Source organism: Nothoprocta perdicaria, unplaced genomic scaffold, assembly GCF_003342845.1.
Source record: "Nothoprocta perdicaria isolate Ctin4 unplaced genomic scaffold, notPer1 scaffold_85, whole genome shotgun sequence".
Taxonomy (NCBI): Eukaryota; Metazoa; Chordata; class Aves; order Tinamiformes; family Tinamidae; genus Nothoprocta; species Nothoprocta perdicaria.
Window position 1 is genome coordinate 1,754,942 of NW_020456143.1, and position 19,144 is coordinate 1,774,085.

The window sequence follows — 19,144 nt, forward strand, 5'->3', positions numbered from 1 at the left end:
CTTTTTTCCACATTCTATATATTGCTTTCTTCTGCTGCAGTTTTGCAGTTTTCTAGGACACAACGGCTCAGAAAATGTAACAATGTTTTAGGCTATAGTGATTCTTCTGATATTTTGGACTATTTGCTTTATCTTGAAATTTGAGAACCAATATTGACTTCTCAGCAAGCAGTATAAACAGGGACAGAAGTATAAAGCAGCAGATATTTAGMCCTTGAGAATCATTTAGATGCACAGAAAAAAAAATAGCTTGAAATGGCCTTTCTGATGGCCTTCAAGCATTATAGTTCTTATAGTGGGGTAAATTGGACAAATTATTCTGATAACCACATCAGGATCAAAAAGGATCAAATGCATTTCAACCTAAATATTCTAGTTCTTCAATAATAAAGGAGGGAGAGAGTGAAGTCTGAGCAGTCCATGGGCTCTTGCGCTTGAAAGTCAGGAATATTGATGTGCTAACTTGTCCATCCAGCTGGAACTGCCATGAACACCTCTGCAAACCACTATATTGCAATATGGGGGAGCCTTGCAAGGCCAGGCAAAGCGCTGGCAAATAATCATTATTGTAATTTATAATATAGAAAATAACCTGAATAAGCAGAGGAAAATCCAGTAAATTAAACAATAATGATAGGTATGCCATATTAAAACTGCATTTTGAAGCTATCTATTACACAGTGTTCATTATTCAAATTCTCATTATTAATAGAAATTTTTAATATATCTAACAAATTAAAATGAAATCATTCATGGTGCAACCTTAATCATTCCCATTGGTCTGCAGATTTCATCTCTTATTATTGGGAAGACATTGAGTTTCAGYTGTTGCTGCTGCTATTATAATTACTGTTATTATTATTGTGTCCTCACAACACATGCCTGAAATTCATGCCAAGGACATTGGAAGAGTGTGGCACTTCAGAATTAGAAGAAAAAAAATTACAAAATATATGTGTGATTCTTTGGATGCACTGAGTTTCAAATAGCTCTCAAAACTAACCAGATTTATTTTAAAATATCTTAGTAAATTAATTAATCCATGTTACATGTAATTGTAGACTGTACTTCTCCAAATGCAATTTCTAAAAGGTGTGTAAAACATTCTCAAAAGCATGAAATTCTGCACTTTAATTAACCAGCATTGCTTCACCGAAGTTGGACAGATGTTGCAAATGAGAATGCTCTTTGCCTCGCCAATACCTTAAAGAATAAAGGTTTCTCCTGCTGCCACCAAATCTGCTCTGTGCAGATGTGAGTATGAATGTCAGTAAATCTAGAAAGTTCTACAGGTTAAGTGCTCCAACCTCATGTAGGTCATCTAAATCCTGCACTTTTACATACTCCAAAACAAATTATGACCACCTGTAGGCACAGGCTTAACAATATTTTTCCCTGTTTAACCTTGTGTAACAGTTGTATCTCACCCAAAGGTAAATGGTAAAATGGTAAAAGGATATGGTAAATCACTGGAAAGTGAAGAGACTATTTTGATAAATGAGATTATGATGATGGATTAGGTTGATGTGAAGGGTTGTTCAGGAATAACTATTACAAGTCAAAAATTAGTATCACTCTAAAATGTTGATTAACTCAATATTACTAGTAGCTTTTACCTGACATTGCTAAAATTGTGTCATTTTTAAGTTTATAATAATAGTCAGGTAAATTATTTCCTCCAAAAGGAAAATAACACAAAATAATTACTAGTGGAGAAGGTAAATATCACCTAAAGACAAGACTTGTCATTCATATCTTCATTTGCAGTAAATACTTATGCTAACGGAACATGAATACTCCTTCTAGTGCTCTAAAATCACTAATTTTGTAAACTGAACAGGATTCCAGGATTGATAAGAATTGCAGGCATTCTGCTAGGTTACAAATTCCAAAAAAGCTCTCTTTCAGTGCTTCTTATCTGGACAGTGCAGCTTTCAAAGGGATTTGTACCTTCTGGACCTAGAGACATGGAGTAGCATAAATAACTCCAGCTTGCTGCTCCAAGGTAGACTAAGGAGATTAATGGACTTTTTAAAATGGAAACTGTCTGACTTCCTTTGAGGGAAAGAAAATTGAAAATTCTCTCTCTCTCTCCATATATATTTTATATATATATATTTTAGTAATAAGAGAACCCCCCTTACTATATGTGCTGGTAGAAGTTAATCAAAATAGTTCTTCAAATTGTTGTGACTGTTAACTCTATTGTTCAGGAAAATGAATGTAGACAAATATTTTTCTTTCATAAATCTGTTCTACATAAAGAGACCTCTATTATAGTGCAGAAAAGTCATGTAGACTCTGAAGACCTATTTTGAGTTATACAAGCCAGAAATACTACAACAGGCCAGCACTGTCTTGGCTAGGTGTCCCAACAGAATCTAAATTTGCAAGAGGTGACAATAATCATATTTACAACAAGTCCCAWGAAGAGAGAGAAGAAAACAATAATTAAAAAAAAAATGGATACACTGAAGAAAGCAAGAAAACACTTAGTGCAGATGATTTGAAATGGTTTGTCCCTCGGCAGGGTGCAAGCCACATTTCAAAACTTTGTCCAAACTATTGCTTCCCAATGAATCATTTAGCTCTCGCCGCCTTAAGTGACTCTGTTCCATTTTGAAATATCCTCATGAAAAAAGATGTTGATCTAATCAGAGCTTTTACAAAAGATATTTAATGTTACCAAGCTAAATCTACTAATTACCCAGTGTCACGGTTTTCTAATTGGCGACAGTGCATTAATATCCCTCTGTCCTGATCTGCATCTATTCATAAAATGCACTTCTAAGGGCATCTGTAAATAGCTGTGTGTACCTATTGATCTGCACATCAGCAGATTCTTCTGCTCGAAATAACAAAAAACGAACATACAGACTATGTCAGCCAAATATAATTCTTAATTATATTTTTAATTTGACCACTTCATGCACATACAAAATACATCAAACTCATAATGAAAAGAAGCAGACAATGCCTCCCACCATATATACAAAAAAAGCATTTTAAATAACATTGTCTGTGAACAGAACATTTATGTGTATCCTTCCAAAATACATTTTTGTCACTTTTTCTTCTTTTGTAATTGTCACAGCATTATTTAACAAGACCTTGCAGCTGTGAATTCTTAAAATCATTGTGATAGTGATGATAGCAAGGTGTAAAGTAAAAATTTTAAATTTTAATTGTAAGAACTTAATGCAGTTCTCCACACGTAACCACTGAAGGGATAAGGAGCTAAAAATAAATGATCTCATATTAAATTAGGAATCCTGATTTGCATATCACATGATTTCCACCTGCAATGTCAGAGCATGAAACAAAATTATGTTTGTTTCTTCAGGGAGAGGATCTTTTGTTTCTTTCTAATATTCCAGCCGTGACATATTTGGCACTACATACTAATAAATGAACGAAGAAAATTAAAATTTATACCTGTTGAAAAGAAGTAGTCTTTACCAGAAGAGAATTTCAATGATGTTTCAACAGTTTTGCACCAGTGATGTGAGTGATATATGGGGTCAAGTATCATCAACTGGGAATGCTGGTTCTGCAGAGATTCTTCTCCCTGCTACAGCCTTCAGTGTTAGCCCTTGCCTTATAACTAAATAAAGACAGGATCCTAACTCCAACTACATTCCTTTAAGCTGGCACTGGAAACTTAATTTATCCAGCGTCCTGTGTCAGGCAGAGGTTACCAGCTGGATGAATTCATGCAAGGCTACTCACAACGTCCATCCCCATCTCCCAGACAGTCATTCTAGTTAAGAGAAGCACAAGATAAAACAACAAGCCCTCAGATAAGTGGAGTTTCCTTGACACAACTGGATGTCTGAAAGGTTTATCTACTGTTATAGTGATCCAAGGTGATGCTCCGTTTTCTCTTCTGTGCTGTTGCTGGCACTTTGAACACTAAAGTATTTTCGGCTCTTGTGGAAGGCAGCAAAGGTCAGTGCTCCTGAAAGCAACTCAGAAACACAGTCAGACCCTCTTGCACACATCCTGTGTGTACTGAAAACACTAGGCTAGTATCCTGTATATTCTGAGGACTAAAACTCCCACTAATTCCCAATTCTGTTTGGACGTGAAATTCTCTTCATGGGTGGTGAATCCTCTGAATATATGTTTGGTAAATTATAAACATACTAGAATACTTACTCTACTTTCAATCTTAACTGAGTAGGCAACTCATATTTTTTCTTTTTTTCTTTTTTTGTCTTTCATTTCCACTTCATATTATGCTATCATGTTTCCCAAGTATCTTTAGTAGTAAAATGCTGGGTTGTCTGAGTTTTATACACCTGGTTTCTTGTACATAAATTGAGATTTATTTATTTTCTTTTTTTAAGTCTTGATAAATGTAGATATGAAGTGACTTGTAGCTCTTTGATCTCCTTTTCTGTGATCAGKCACAAGAGCAACAAAGCTGCTCTTCTGACCAGATATCACGTATCAGGAAAAGATTTTCCTGTATTAGACTGTGAAACAGTCGAAAACACAGATGCATTTTAAACAGAATGATGTTCTTAATCTACGTTAGAACCTTTTATGGCTGCATTTTACCCTCAAAGCCTATTAACAACAGAAAGCTCTACTTCATATGCTGTCTTACCACCTTAAGTGACTCCAAACGCTGCCTTCCAAGACCGTGAATTTAGTGCATGGTTACAAGTGTGTGTTGAAAGCAACCCCCCCTTGTGGCTCTGGGTAACCCTTAACTCCACACATTTCTTGAGAAAATAAATGGCAGTTTTAGAAATGCTTTGTTTTGCCACGAGAGGGCGCTCGCTTAAATCATGTCCTTGCTAAGGCAATGTTCGTTACAATAGTCATGTTTGCTATCTAAAACATTATTCCAACTTTTTATACAGATATGTTGACAAATTGCATTGTTTGTGTTGTCAGCATGCATTTAGCTTACATAAGTTTTTAGGCAATATTATTAGCCATGACAGTTGACAGTACACTGTGCTTCATAAATGTCTGGTAAGACAAATAAATGTGGGAAGGGAATTTCCCTTCATTATCTTTAGAAAGAGCAGTACACCATATTAACACATGTCATTATTATCAGTGATAAATTCAGACAGGTCACAATCAAAAGGAGAGATATTAGGATGTGCTGCCTTCACAAACATGAGAAATTTGTGAAACCAAGAAAAGATATACATTATATTTTTCATCTGTTCATGAACAGTTAGCTATTTGAACGTGCTTAAATATAGCATTAGATGCAACAATATACAGCAGAGGTATGGTCCACATAGGAGATTAATTAAAGCACTCAAAGTCTGAAGATTGTCACGTCCTTAATGTGAAACTCTGACTGTGCTGACCTATTTAGAACTAGAAGGATTCTGTTTAAAATGCTTCTTTCTAAACAGTCATTGAGAATGTACAGTATAACTTACCATAACATTTCTGTTTTTAGTCCCAATATGTTATATATATAAACCTGTGTCATTTACCAAAACCAAGACTGTTTAACCCCTCTTTCTTAAGTCCAAATAAAAATGCTCACAGTAATAATAGATGGATTTTGTCTATCAAGAGTCAGCTATATTCCTTGGCAATCGATAATGCTCTGGCCTGAGCCTTGCCTTCTTCTCCTGTGGGTTGGCATATTTCCACTTGGAAGGAGACATTTTCAGCTTTTTTCTCTTCTTATCCGTACACCACACTTTTTCACAATATTCTTCAACTCTCTGGAAGTTGCTGTAACCAATTAGTTGAAGAAACTCCTTGTACCATGGCTTTGATGTCTGAGGTATACTGCTCTGGATTGGGCATGGCATTTTGTGAGGCATCTCCTCCTCGTAGTCTTTATTGAACATTTCATCTACACGTTCTTCCTCGACTATTTCCAGGGTGATTTTCCTGACAGTGTGAACAATGCTGTGTTCCACTGTCTGACAAAAATAGGTCCCTTCATCCAGTCGGTGCAGCTTCAGAAATAAGAGGCCAAGGTCCATTTTGATTATTCTATCATCTGTCTTCACCTGAAAAATAATTGACAGATATATATATATATATATAGTGCATATAGAAGACTTTATTATTTGATTAAATTGGGATAGGAAGATTTCCTTTGGATAGGAAGATTAAGGAAACCTAAGATTCCTCAATACAAAGTCTTTTAAGTAACTAAAGCACTTATGTGAAGTTAAGAAAGAGATTAAGCTGTGAAAGAATTCTATCTAATGCACAAGAAAAGTATAGCAAATCAGATAGTTTCCTGTTTTCCCAGTATGGGTTAGTCACTCACAATCACTTTAAGTGATTCTAATCTTGAATTCACAGTCCTGAGTTTGGTGGCCATGCTCCCCCTTCAGTTCCTGAGAGCTCAGTTATTAAAACCAGAAATTCACAGGACCTAGCAAGCAAAGAGCATAAGCTATTCAAACGAGACAGTTGAAAAGCTAATATAAATTGAATACCAGCATTTCTTTTAATGGTAAGATGCTGAGTATTAGTCAGAATTCTTAGGATAATCCTCATTCTGGTGACCATATAGTTATTCATGTAAAATGGAATAACTTCCAGGAGAAAATATTAAAAGAAATCAATCGCAGCAGTATAAAGAGATACTGGAAAATAAGAGTCTGTGGTTCAAATTACGAGTCCTGGTGCCACAGATCAAGGCACTAGGTCTAGTGGGGCCTGAATATAATAGGACATTTTTTCCTCCTCCAGAAAGATTATCACAGTTCACTACTTTCTGTGAAAGGTCAAATTAATATTTTAAAGTTTACTATAAATAATAGATTAGGATCTTCCAGGTAAGTAAATGAGGAAATGCCAAACATGACAATAATCTAGGACTTGAGAAGGAATCTAGGACTTTGAAAACCTGAGTGTTTCATTTCAGAACTTGGACAAACCTTCTGGCAATTAAAAAAAAAAGAAGTGCTTTATGAATTTTGAGGATTTTGTTCAGTTTTCTAAATTCTAGATATCTATAGCTGAATGTGACACCTCTGCTTACCTTTATATTCAGTGGTTTACCTATGAAGCTTAGAATGAGTTGGTACCACTGATCTGCAGCCCTAACTAATCCAATGTCAAAGACAGGCTACAGCGATCAGCTTCACGTCTCTCTTCATTGTATATGTCCTCATCCACTGTCAGATGAACACCACTCTAGATACCTGCAGCTAAGCTGAGGTTTGATGCTCTCAGTAGAGCCTAACTGCTAGGCAATAAGACAGCCATGTCCTTTGGTGGTCTTCAGTTTTGTACTCTGATATACTGTGGTATTTTAACGGATAGTCAAATTGATGTGCATCAGATAGGTGTTGTAAAATAAGTGTAGTAAAACTTATGAAGCACTTTCATAACAGGGCAATATATATAAAAGAAGTAGATAATGTAGAAATATAGATATGTAGAAACACATATATAATAGAGGCATATAGACACCAACGTTCAGAGGGCCCTGTAATGTTAGCAGGTGAGGCAGAAAGAATGAACAGATATTAAACTAGGGATTACATTGGGAGTAATATATATATTTTTCATCTCTACAATAACACACTATAATTGATGCAGCATTTGTTTTTTGTTTCTTTTTGAGATCTAAATAACATTGAGATAATTTCTAAAAACTGTGTATTTAATCTATTTCAAGACACTGATCTCAAATTCCAGATGAAATTCTCAGGTCTATTAATTCAATACATGCATATTTCAGCAACCCATGACCATCTTCCAAGGAAGAGTTAATATTCCTCTTTTTATTGAAAAGTGAGGGCATAACAATAGTTACCTCTTCCTTTTTAGTGTCATGTGCTCGCTGGACAAACCAGATTACTTTTGCTTGCAAAGTTCTTGGGGTACATTCCAGGAGAGTGCTGTTGGATTCGATCCCATAAACCAGTCGCTCCTCGGTCTTCTCCATGACTTCACCTGGAAGGAAAACAGAGGTTTTAAAACATCCGGTCAGACTATGACTGGAAGTCAGTGCTTAGAAAGATCTTCCGTAGGAAATGAATATTTGGCTGGAAAACAGGGGAGCAAACAAAATTTCAGTATCTCACAGGATTTGGACATGGGGCAAACTGGTCAATTGTGCCATGATTCAGCTAAGATCATGTAGAGAAATACATCTCAACCCTTCACAATATCATTTGCTTGTACTTGGTTCATAAGAATCTCTTGCCTTGATCTGTAATCAGTTCAAGAGAAGAATTCAATATATGCTTAAAAATAATCACAAAATATATCTTTTTCTGGATAAAAATGAGAATGACCTATCACAATGAAACTTAATAGCTATAGCTATTATACATTAGCTATAGCTATTATATAGCTGTATATTAGCTATAGCTATTATATATTAATAGATATAAAAATTTATTTTATTGTGCATGTTCATGATGCACACATATGCAGATAGAACTTCATTTAATATGTAAAAGTATGTATAATTTTGCCCCAAGGCTGTTAATAAAACCAAGATGAACACCATTTGTCAAGACTTCATTGTGCTTTTCTGTCCATAAAGCATCTTGAAGAAGGTAAGTTAGAATATGCTATGTTGGAGGAGACCAAATGCCTCATTAATTGAATCACTTCATTCCACCAAAGAAAGAAAGAAATTATCAGCTTTAGACCTCAAAAACAGAGGGTTGAGATTATTGTGATATGTTACCTCTATTTGTAATTTAATATATAACAAATATTTCACAGTGGAATATAGTCKTCCAAAATCTACTTTACCCCCTAAGAGACACAACAGGACAGAGCTGCTCTGCAGTCTAAACAGTCATTATTCAGACTCATATGAAATGGGGGCTATAGGAGTAGGAACACGTGAGTAAATAAATAAACAAACACAGGTAATGTTATGGTACAGCACAAACTGCTGGCAAAATCTGTGCTCTCTGCTCTAGGCATTTGCTAGCAATTTGTAAACTTGTGAGTAGATTACCAATGAACTGCTGGCCAAAGCACTGCTGTGCTGCATTTCCATGTCGAACATCTTGTCTGCGGAAACGTCTGGTGGGAAACAAAAACAGAAATTGTTTGAAAAAACATGCTTAGATTACAGATTGCTGGATTTATACTGAATTTGGTTGCATTCGTTCAAAAACAGGAGCTAAACCCAGGTTCCTAAATCTTCTGCATTACTGTGAGATATAAACATTTATACATTAGCATTTTCCCTTTGCAATTACATTCCTGAGGAAAAAAAAACACTTTTCTGAGGAAAAGACATAACTGTGTGGCCACTGTATGAATGCCTATATTGAATCTAAGAAATACTAAACCAGGTCCTCTGAGCAATCTGTGTATCATTCAATACTTTCAATACTAAGAAAGGTCAAAGGGATTTTTAGCTTGTCTTTGGGTTCCCTCAGTCCAGAGGCCAAGATTATATATGTATTTATATACATATATTTAATTTCAAATAGTTTGCAGTGTATGTGAATCACGGTTCTTTTATCATAGGTTTTTTTTAAAAAAAAAAAAAAAACCAAAAACTTGGTAACCACAAATCACAAAGGAAATACTTTATTATATGTGTAGCAGTTGTTAAGCTTATTTTTATCCATAGGGTAACAGACATAATAATGAATTACCCATGCTTGTAAATTGAGCTGGTGGTAGATCTGTGGTCAGAATCCAGAGGTCTTCTCTGCAACCTGAATGCATTAATGCAATTGCTCTAGAGGGAAAATTTGTTGTGGTTTTGGGGTTTGGTAAACCATAATTGTACAGTGACTTCCCAGAAGAATTATGCTTTTCTATGGCAATTTTGTCCATCTTCATAAATAAAATTAAGATTGATTAAAAGAGAGAAGAAAAAACCTATTGAGATGCTCAGGCCTGTATCTTGCTAGAGGTAGAAATACCAACAATCTAAATGCTAGAGTTATAATGAGGATATAATATATAATAAGTGCAATTCTACAATGCAGTGTAGCAAATCTTATAAAACACAGGTAGTAAGAAGCCTTGTTTAAACCACATATGAGAGAAATAGGCAAAGTCAAGCAGCTTTGGTTTATTTCTTTTTATTTACTACTTACTTAGTACTTTTCCTAGCTGTTTGAGGACACAAGAGGCAGTTTATTAGCTATTAAATTAGATAATATAAGTATTATCTCCTATTATACGTACTTATAGGTAGTGATTATTAGATAATACATGTGTTATAATATAGCTGCCTGTAGGGAGTGATTATTTTCTGAATTCTGCCATATAGATTTGTGATCAAGAGAACTGCTTCAGCCTTTACCGATATTCAAAGAAGGAGAGCCAACATTTGGCCATTGTTTCAAAGAAGTCTGCAAATTCAGTTGAGACTATGTTGGCTCTTTTAGGCAGAAGGGCTAAAAATACATACATGTTGCTAAGTGAGAGCTGTGATTCAGAGATAGTAACAGGATTTTATCGTGCCCTGGGATTTCTCGCTTTAATGTCTGGATGTGGCAGCTGCACTTACTGATAATGCTGTAGAGTATTAATGCTGAATAATGCTGGCACCAGCTCTGCAGAACTGTGTACACAGATTATGCAGGAGAGACATTCTTGTGCACAAATATGCATAAATAGTATAGACATTAGCCTTGAGAAAACAAACAAGAAAACCCCACTACTGTCAGTTCCAGCAGCCCTGTCTGTCAGGAAAAAARACATTTAGCAGGCGTGTACTATTTGTTCTTCTTTTCCTAAAGATCAATGTAGACATGGGGAAAAAACCCTGCTCCTGTAAGGTTAGATATTTCTACATTTGCTAGCAATACTCAGGAGGAAAAACCATTTGTTTGGTGACATTTTGTTGTTTTAGATACTAAGTTCCAGAGGGAACACATGTCATCACTTTCTACTTTTTTAAACAAGAAGAAAAATGAATGGTAGGAGCTGTAAGACAAAGAGATAAAAGGAGATATATTTAACAAGCACTGACATAACCCCAGCATTTGTTATTTTTTCTTAGAAAATCATTTCATTCAGAATTCCATGAACAATAAACTACCAGATAATGCATGAGATACACTACTGTAAGGAACAGTTCTTCAGTGGCTAACAAACGTACTGGATATATGGGAGTATGTTTTGCAAACTTTAACTTCGAGAGAATATTTCAGTCAGTAACCCTGCACTTTCAGCAACTTATTAAAAGCGATGTGCCAGAAAGCAAGGTAGTTATCATAATTGTCACCATCCTCATGTTTATTATTTCTTCCACAATAGCAGCTATTAAAGCAGCTACTATAGTAGCTTAGTAGCTTTAGTTAGTACAAAATTGCACCGATTTAGGAAAAAAAAAAAAAGTTTTTGGAGTTAAATCAGTATATGAGCGTTGGTATTTCTGAACCAAATATTAAAATTGATTAACATAGGGATTGACACAGGCTGTTCTGTAAGGCATTTAATTTGGATACAACGTGTAATTCAAGACCAAGAAAATTTAAAGTTAAACTAACGCTTAAAAATTCGCCACCTGGCGGTCAGAGACCATCACCGCAGGCTGAGATCCCAGCAGCGGGGCTTCCAGGTAGGAAGACATGTGAGAGAAAAGAAATAACGAAATAACGAAAGAAATAACGAAAGAAAGAAATAACGAAAGAAAGAAATAATAAAAGAAATAAATAACGAATGAACGAAAGAAAGAAAGAAAGAGCCTTGGAAGAGTCTTGGGGAAAAGTGAAAATTCATCTGTAACTTTTGTAGATCCCATTAGGAACTAGTGTGGGAGAGAAGGCTGTCTGTGACTGTCTTCAGATTAGCCATAATAACACCTTACCAGATCTGCCCAATTTGAAGGGCTGTGAGCTGGCAAATCAAAGAATCTCATTGTAGAATTGAATGCTGCTTTAGATTACAGCTGTAATAGTGAATTAAAGTATTAATCAAATACATTTGGACTCCCAGGCATACTTCACAAGTTGGTGCAATATAATTCTCTTCTTGCATCTTAACTATTTGCAGTATGCTGAAGAAGTCCACTTGTAGCTACCATGACAATGTAGCATGACATAGGGTCAGTGTGTGGAATTCTTGACTTGTTCTTTTTATTGCTTCAGAAATTGCTTGAGAAATGTGTTGCTTCACATTTCTCAAAACACTTGTCATATCTTGTGGGCATATAGGATCTAAAGCAGATAGCAGTGACTGAGAGGACTGCAGGGATACATTGGGTTAAAATACGTCATGTATTCATGTACTGTTCAGTAGTTGGACTGCTCTTCTTAAGAGTGCAGATGAGAGCTCTTACCAAGTGCTCTTACTGCACTAGCAGGACTGCTTTTTACAATTCAAAAGCCATCTAACTGCACTGTACAAGGGCCACATTTGGCATGATATAAGAGCAGGCAACAAGCCTAATGGCCTTTGCTCTCATGTTACTGCATTTTACAGCTTGCCTAGAAAGCTGGGACCAGGAACATAGCCAAGTCACAAGTCAAGATTCATGTCAGAGGCCACAKCTCTTCAAGCTGTGGAGTTAATAGTGTTTGGAGCACACAGTAGCCATGCTGGGTTATCTCCTGCTCAGGGTGGTTTGATATCAGAAAACTCCATGTTGTCTCCTGGGAGCTGCCTTTTCTAGAAGGTTTCTCCTTGAACCCAGCAGGATTCTTCCATACATGGGTCYCCAGAAGCTCTCCCTGCCTCTCCCTTTATTGCACATCAAATGTAAGGTCCTAAATATAAACTGTTCTGAACTAATAGCTGCCTAAAGTGAAAAAAGACAGTGCTGCACGTCCCTCCCAACAGCATGAATTCTGCTACCAGCTTCCTTAATTCCTATATATAAAACAAGTTTTGCAGATTCCAGGAACAATTAATGGAGTGCAAATCCCTTCTCTGCTGCTGCAACTATTATCTTAAGAGAAGGGAGGCGATAACAGCAGGAGTTTCTTCTTTTAGAGCCTGACCTGCTGAATGCTGTTGAGGTAACGCAGAGGAAGGTGCCTGAGGTACTGCTCATATCACCCAGCCCTGGATAAATGAGCGTGTCAGGGAACTTAAGGGCTGCAACTCTGGAATCTATCTTAAGTGAGAAATATGCTAAAAATGTGCAGCTGAGCTCAGGAGCTAGTTGGTTTCTCTTATCTTTTCTTAAGCAATAAATAGCCTGGAGAACAACATAAATGGGGATTGCTGTCCTAGYAGTCTGTTAGGAATCTTTTTACCCCCTTTCCAAAATGGCATTTACATGGATAGATGAGTAATTTCTATGCATTTATGGTAATAATCAAATTTCTGCTTATACTGGAGGGAAACAAGTCTCCCTGGCCCACTGTGTGGCAAATTATCTCTCTTTTTTCCTGCTTAATTCTGGGGCCTGAGAATGTGAGCCAGGTTGCTCATGTTATGTGTGCCCATAGATTCTACTAGGTCTGCTTGCAAGAGGGTATGTAAGAAGTGCAAAAGTGCCTGCAAAAGTGGAGTGGATTTTCAGCTTGATTTATTTTATAACTGGCACAATGGTAATAACTCAGATAGGTTCTCAGTTATACTGAGCCACTGACTACCTTTTTCATTTTGACTTTTTTAATATGCCCTATACAAAAAGTTGTGTTACACAATCTTTCYTCTGTTTATTATATTTTAGAAAACCCAAAGAAATGCCTGTTGTGTCTGGCTATAATCAGTGCTGTGTTTGTTTGCATTCACCAAGCATCTAGGTTCGTGGAAAGATAAGGCCTGCATGACAAAAAAAAAAACTTTTCCATTTTTCCTTAAGAAGAAAATGATTGATTCAGGGATAGTGTGATTTCCTTTTGAGTGAACTGTTTCCACTGGTTTTCAGAACTGTCTCTACACAAGAGGAGTTACTCAATTAAATCTAATCCTTAAAGTCAGGATGAGTGACTCCATATAATATGTAAACATGTAAATCCATGCAATACAGAAGTAGAAGAAAAGACCTGAATTATTCAAAATCAAATTGCTGGCTGAATTTTAGTTGGAAAGSTATCTAATAGTCATGGAAAAAGGACTCGGTTAAACAATATGTTTTATATGGTTTTATATATATGATGTATCTCCTGCGTAATACAACCAAAATATACCTCTAACATTGCAAAGAATGAAGCATCCATCTTTCTTATGCTCATCTTACATCTGTGGATATGAGGAAGTTGAGTTTTTTTAATGTTAACTGCATAATAGTGACAAATGATGACTTGGAAGTAAATTTCCTTCATTCATAAAGAAGTTCCTAGTACTTTGGTATATATCATAATTTAGACTCCTGCAGTTCTCAAAGGCTGGACTAATAAATCATTAGCTAACAAATCCTTTCACTGTTCAGTTATATGTGTGAGATGGAGATAGGTAATCATTTGTGTTTCAATAGGAGCTCTTTATATTTGTGTTAGGATAAAACGATTTCTGCAGGAAGAAGTAATTCTCACCTCTTTGCCTGAATTCCTGTAGGATAATATCGGGAACAAGATATGCCATCCCAAGCACAATAAGGATCTCGAGCAAGACAGCAGTCGGCACAGGCTGTACCGTACAGGTCACACTGATGGAACTTGACTTGTGCTATGACTGACTCAGACCCAACATAGAGCTGTTGCTGTAGAAAATATAACACATTCAGTTAATCTCTTAAAACTTCTGTTACTGCTTTCTTTTTCCCTGAAACATTTATATATATATATATATATATATATACACACACATACACACACAAAAATATAGTTGCTTGCAACTTGTGCATCCACTGTGTACGCTAAAGGAGGAAGGGTTATTCTGTAAGAAAACCTTTAATTACAGATGAATTCTTGTGCATGAGGACAAAAAAGCAGAAAGAATGTTAAAAGAAAGTCTGTTTTATAATTTCCTAGCTTCTAAGTTTCAGATTTCTAAGGTAAGCATCTGAGTAGTGAGGTTTTATATTTGCATTTCTCCCTCATTGTAGTTTCCTGTGTCTCTTTTCACTTGCCTGTGACATAATCAATCTGAGAAGGTAACATGATATGAACAATTTTAATCAAAGAAGTTCAAATATACCAAAATTATAAACCTTAAAATGGGAGTTATCAGGTAAAATCAACTGTTGATGTGGTTACTTACAATGTAGGAACATATTCACATGCACAGTAGTATTGTGATTTGTATTATCCTTAAATATACAAATTATAGACAGGCTTTTTCTTTATGGTACTGTGAAATATTTCTATGCAAATGGACTGATTCATTTCTTCATCAAATTATTTCATTTTTTTCCAGCACTAATTTTAAGTCTCTTTCAATTTTTTCAAGTCACATCATTTTTCTATTCAAAGTAAATGAAAGATGATCAGTCTGATTCATGAGACACTGACATAATTAATTCAGGAGAAAATAGCTTGAATTTACAGGGAATTTGAGAAAAATCTTGCTGGTAAATGTAAATGGAATAAATACAGAAATAAGTAGTGTTCATTGCAATGCAAACTACATGAACATTGCTTATTTTCATGGTATGCCAGTTAGAAAAAGGACTCCTAATGGATACTACATTATGTTTATTGTAATCACCAAACTTCCTCTCTAATTCTAACCTTGAAACCAAGCTTTCAAAGTTTTATGTTTTATAATTGTTTAAGGCTGGAAAATATACATAGGCCATTTAGTCTGACCTGCCTATTCCAAGACATGAAATTTAATCCAGATATTCACTTCTTGTTCCTAATTACACCTATGTTTCTATGTTTGTTTAGGCCATAAAATTTAAACTCCCAGAAATGACAGAGAAAAAGGAGAGACTTATAAGAGCAATGCAAGCAATTCAAGAGGAATTAGGAATCCTTCTTGCCTGTAAAGCTTGCAATATGACTGTCCTAAAAGACATGTGCAATACTTTCAACGAAACAAAAAAGCTGAGGTTTTCTCTTTAATCTCTTAGCAGTGGTAAAGTCTACCTTAACTATTTGTTCACTAGAGGAGAGAAAGAATTGTTCAAAAACTCATTGCTGTTTCAAGTGCAGTTTCAAGTCAAGGTCCTTACAACCAGCACAAATGATAAGGTAGAGAAGCTAACTATAAACTTTTTTAAAATTATTTTTTTTACCCTCATAAACACAATTAAATCATACTTTCACTCACAGATCTAATTTTGGAGACCCAATGATTGGTGCCAATCCTGACCCTAGGAGGCATTCCAACATTTAATTTAATGCAACCTATTTCAAAAATAAATTCATTTGATGAGCAACTTGAACTTGTTTTGCTGTTGCTTTATTCCCAGTGCTGAAGAGCCTCTCCTCATACACACAGTAGGAAGCCATTCTGATGGCTGACACTTTATATCTGGCTATTTGTTTCTCTTTCTTTTTCCACTTTGATATCCTGGAAAAAGTTAAACTGCTTTAACGTTTCACAAGAAGTTTTATTCTTCAGCCAGTGATTGCTATGTGGGAGAGAATCTACAATTCTCTCCAGAATTTCTATAGTATATAGTATTTCTAGTACAGTTGGTAGCAGCAGCCCTTTCATGAGCTGGATGCAATGGAAAGAGATTGCCTAACTTTTCATGCGTCATTTCCTTTTTACACTTCCACCACACACATTTTACAAGTAAAGGAAATATCTAAAGCAATACCAATAAAATATTGGTATTCTCCAAATAATCACTTAGACGCAGTATTGGACAACCTTGTCTTCAGAGCTCCTTCCACAGTCCATGGAAAAAATATAGATTCTTCCTAAATTATTCTAAAATAATTCAGAAAATAAAAAATTAGAATCATCCTAAGAGAAATTTATCTTTCTACTTTAATATGGAAAGAATATGAAGCAGTAAACCACACAGACAGAACTGATTTGTTTGGGTACAAACCTCCTCCTGTTAAAGCAATCTTCATTTTGTTACTTGCATGTATTATATTCACCTAATGTTACAGTAGATGTACATACACCAGATATAGTCATCTGATGTTACTGTGGATGTCTGGAACAAGATAATAATGAAAATCTACCTACAAGAGTAATAAAATGAGGTATTTGTGTTAGACTAGCAGAAACTCAGCCACAATGAATTGAATCAGAATGGACCTGCCTTTCATGGGAATCCAACACTGAACATGTGAGAGTGCCAGTAAGGATCATTTTGCACTGATATCCTTATTGGCCTGAATTTAGTCTATCTGCATTTATCAGCAAGGATCTCCTCCTAGATATTCTGTAACCACCAAGTTAATCTCTGCTGTGGTTACCATGCCAGTAACTCATTAATCAGATACTGCTTTTTTTCTTGCTTTGAAATGAATAATAGTTTGAAATAAGAAGATTTAAGCAGTTGTAACATTAGACCTGAAAAACATAAGGGTTTCACAAAGAAACAGAGCGTGTTAACTCTAAGTTTATGTAACAAAACATCATTAGACTGGATCTCCTTACTCTACTGTTTGTCAATTTCTATATATTTTATAATTTTATTATGCAAGAGTTGCACAATCTTGATATTTTAAACTCATCAAATACTTACCCTTTTTGAAGAGATTTCCATAGAAATAATGGGAACTGGCTCCTAGGAATTAAGAAACAAATGCCTTTTTAGCATGACAATAAATTGTATGAAATTGTGTTGATGATGATGATGATGATGATGATGATGGTGATTAGTATTATTACATGCAGCTCAGGTAAATGCTTTAATTTTCTCCAAGTTCTGATGCTACCGGAAAGTATGAGGAAATTGTGTTTTTGAAAACTTTTGCTTTAAAGGAGTTTATTTAAAAATCAACCATATAACACCTGTAATTCAAGATTATCCAATCCACAGAAACACTGCAATGTTCCTGTCAAATGTGACATCAGTTCTTGCCACTGCTAAATCCTTCTTATGCTACTTGAGAGTGATAAGTGGAGTGTTCTTTATAACAAAACATTCACTGAAGATAAGATAAATATAGTAGGAATTCCTTTTCTTAGCATTTCCTCTTTGTCTTCTGCTCATATTTCCTCTGGCAAAGGCAAGACTCAGCCCTTAGTAGACATATTGAAAACAAGCTTTATCAAGAGGAGTAATTTCACTGATTACTCCCTRGATGACAGATCCACAGACACACTGCCTAAATTCAGGTTGCTGTCAAATTCAAAAATCTAAATTTGGATGTTAGGACTTGCTTGTGAAGTAAAGTAATTAAGCTTCCTATTTTATATGATTTTACATGGCATGAGGTGTTGTGAATACTTGCTATAAGGATTTCATTGTATCACATGGGCCACATGCCAAATATTTAGGTCTAGTCATGACCAATGACTAGCTAATAGAATGGTGGCTTATCTTAGTAGGATTCTGTTTTTCCTACAGTAAATACAGCTAACTAACTCACCCTTTTTGGACTTTGCACTTTTTCTTGCTGGAATTGCATTAAGCTTTCAAGATTCTAGGTAAATGTTTGTGTTTGCAATTGTATCCTTTTAAATACTTAATTGGTTATGAAGGAAAAAGAAATAAAATACAGTAAGTTTCTAATAAGAAATTTCGCTACAGTCTCAAGTGTTTAAACAGACTGCTTCAGTACTTGGGCTGCAACTCCATTTCAGAAAAACAGAACAGTACAAAATGAAAATTTCCTAAAACTAGCCATAAAACTGCTAGATTTTTAGATGGTTTATTCATACAGTTATTATTCTCTTAACATTAGACATTTTAGTTTAGAAGGAAATTCGAACAGTGGTGTATATGATTCATATATAGCACAATGCACCTTGAATACTTGAAGCTCTTCAAGAATCACTTCTTCCATTGATTCTGTCTCTTGATTGTAAATTGTAATGACTTTCAGCACAACTCCATTATCTGCGAAAAAAAAATGTTAGTGGTTATAACTAATGGAAACTTTGAAATGGCCTTAAACAAATATAAAAATAACTACTTCAAAATAATAAGCTTACARATAAATATAATCTGTTACTTATTAATATTACTCTCACTAACAAGAGTTCATACTCTTAGAACACAGACATGTGACAATGTGTAAAACAAGACCCAGAAACACCGTGACATGCCTAAAATGATCAGGCAAATAAGAGAGTGAAGAATATGGTTTAAATGTTCCTGATCTCCACAATTAATTTACTAGTATTTGTCAAACTTGGGGTGATAACTCTTTGGTGATCTGCAAAGTGAACAATGAGGACAATAGTGAAGTGAGAGCAAAGAGGAGCTCAGTTCCATCAAGACAGRGAAGTG

General features: G+C 35.3%; 1 protein-coding gene across 2 annotated transcripts in view; it reads right to left on the reverse strand.

Moving 5' to 3' along the window:
- Positions 1–3,192: 3,192 nt before the first annotated feature.
- SEMA3E (semaphorin 3E) overlaps positions 3,193–19,144 on the reverse strand; it is a 127,771-nt gene continuing 111,819 nt past the window's right edge. For both annotated transcript variants that reach the window (XM_026052210.1, XM_026052209.1), the window contains 6 exons: positions 18,660–18,751; positions 17,432–17,473; positions 14,370–14,536; positions 8,930–8,997; positions 7,766–7,905; positions 3,193–5,999 (listed from right to left, as the gene is read on the reverse strand). In XM_026052210.1, coding sequence (XP_025907995.1) covers positions 5,547–5,999; positions 7,766–7,905; positions 8,930–8,997; positions 14,370–14,536; positions 17,432–17,473; positions 18,660–18,751 — 962 coding nt within the window. In that variant the 3' untranslated portion in view covers positions 3,193–5,546. The remainder of the gene's footprint in view (positions 6,000–7,765; positions 7,906–8,929; positions 8,998–14,369; positions 14,537–17,431; positions 17,474–18,659; positions 18,752–19,144) is intronic.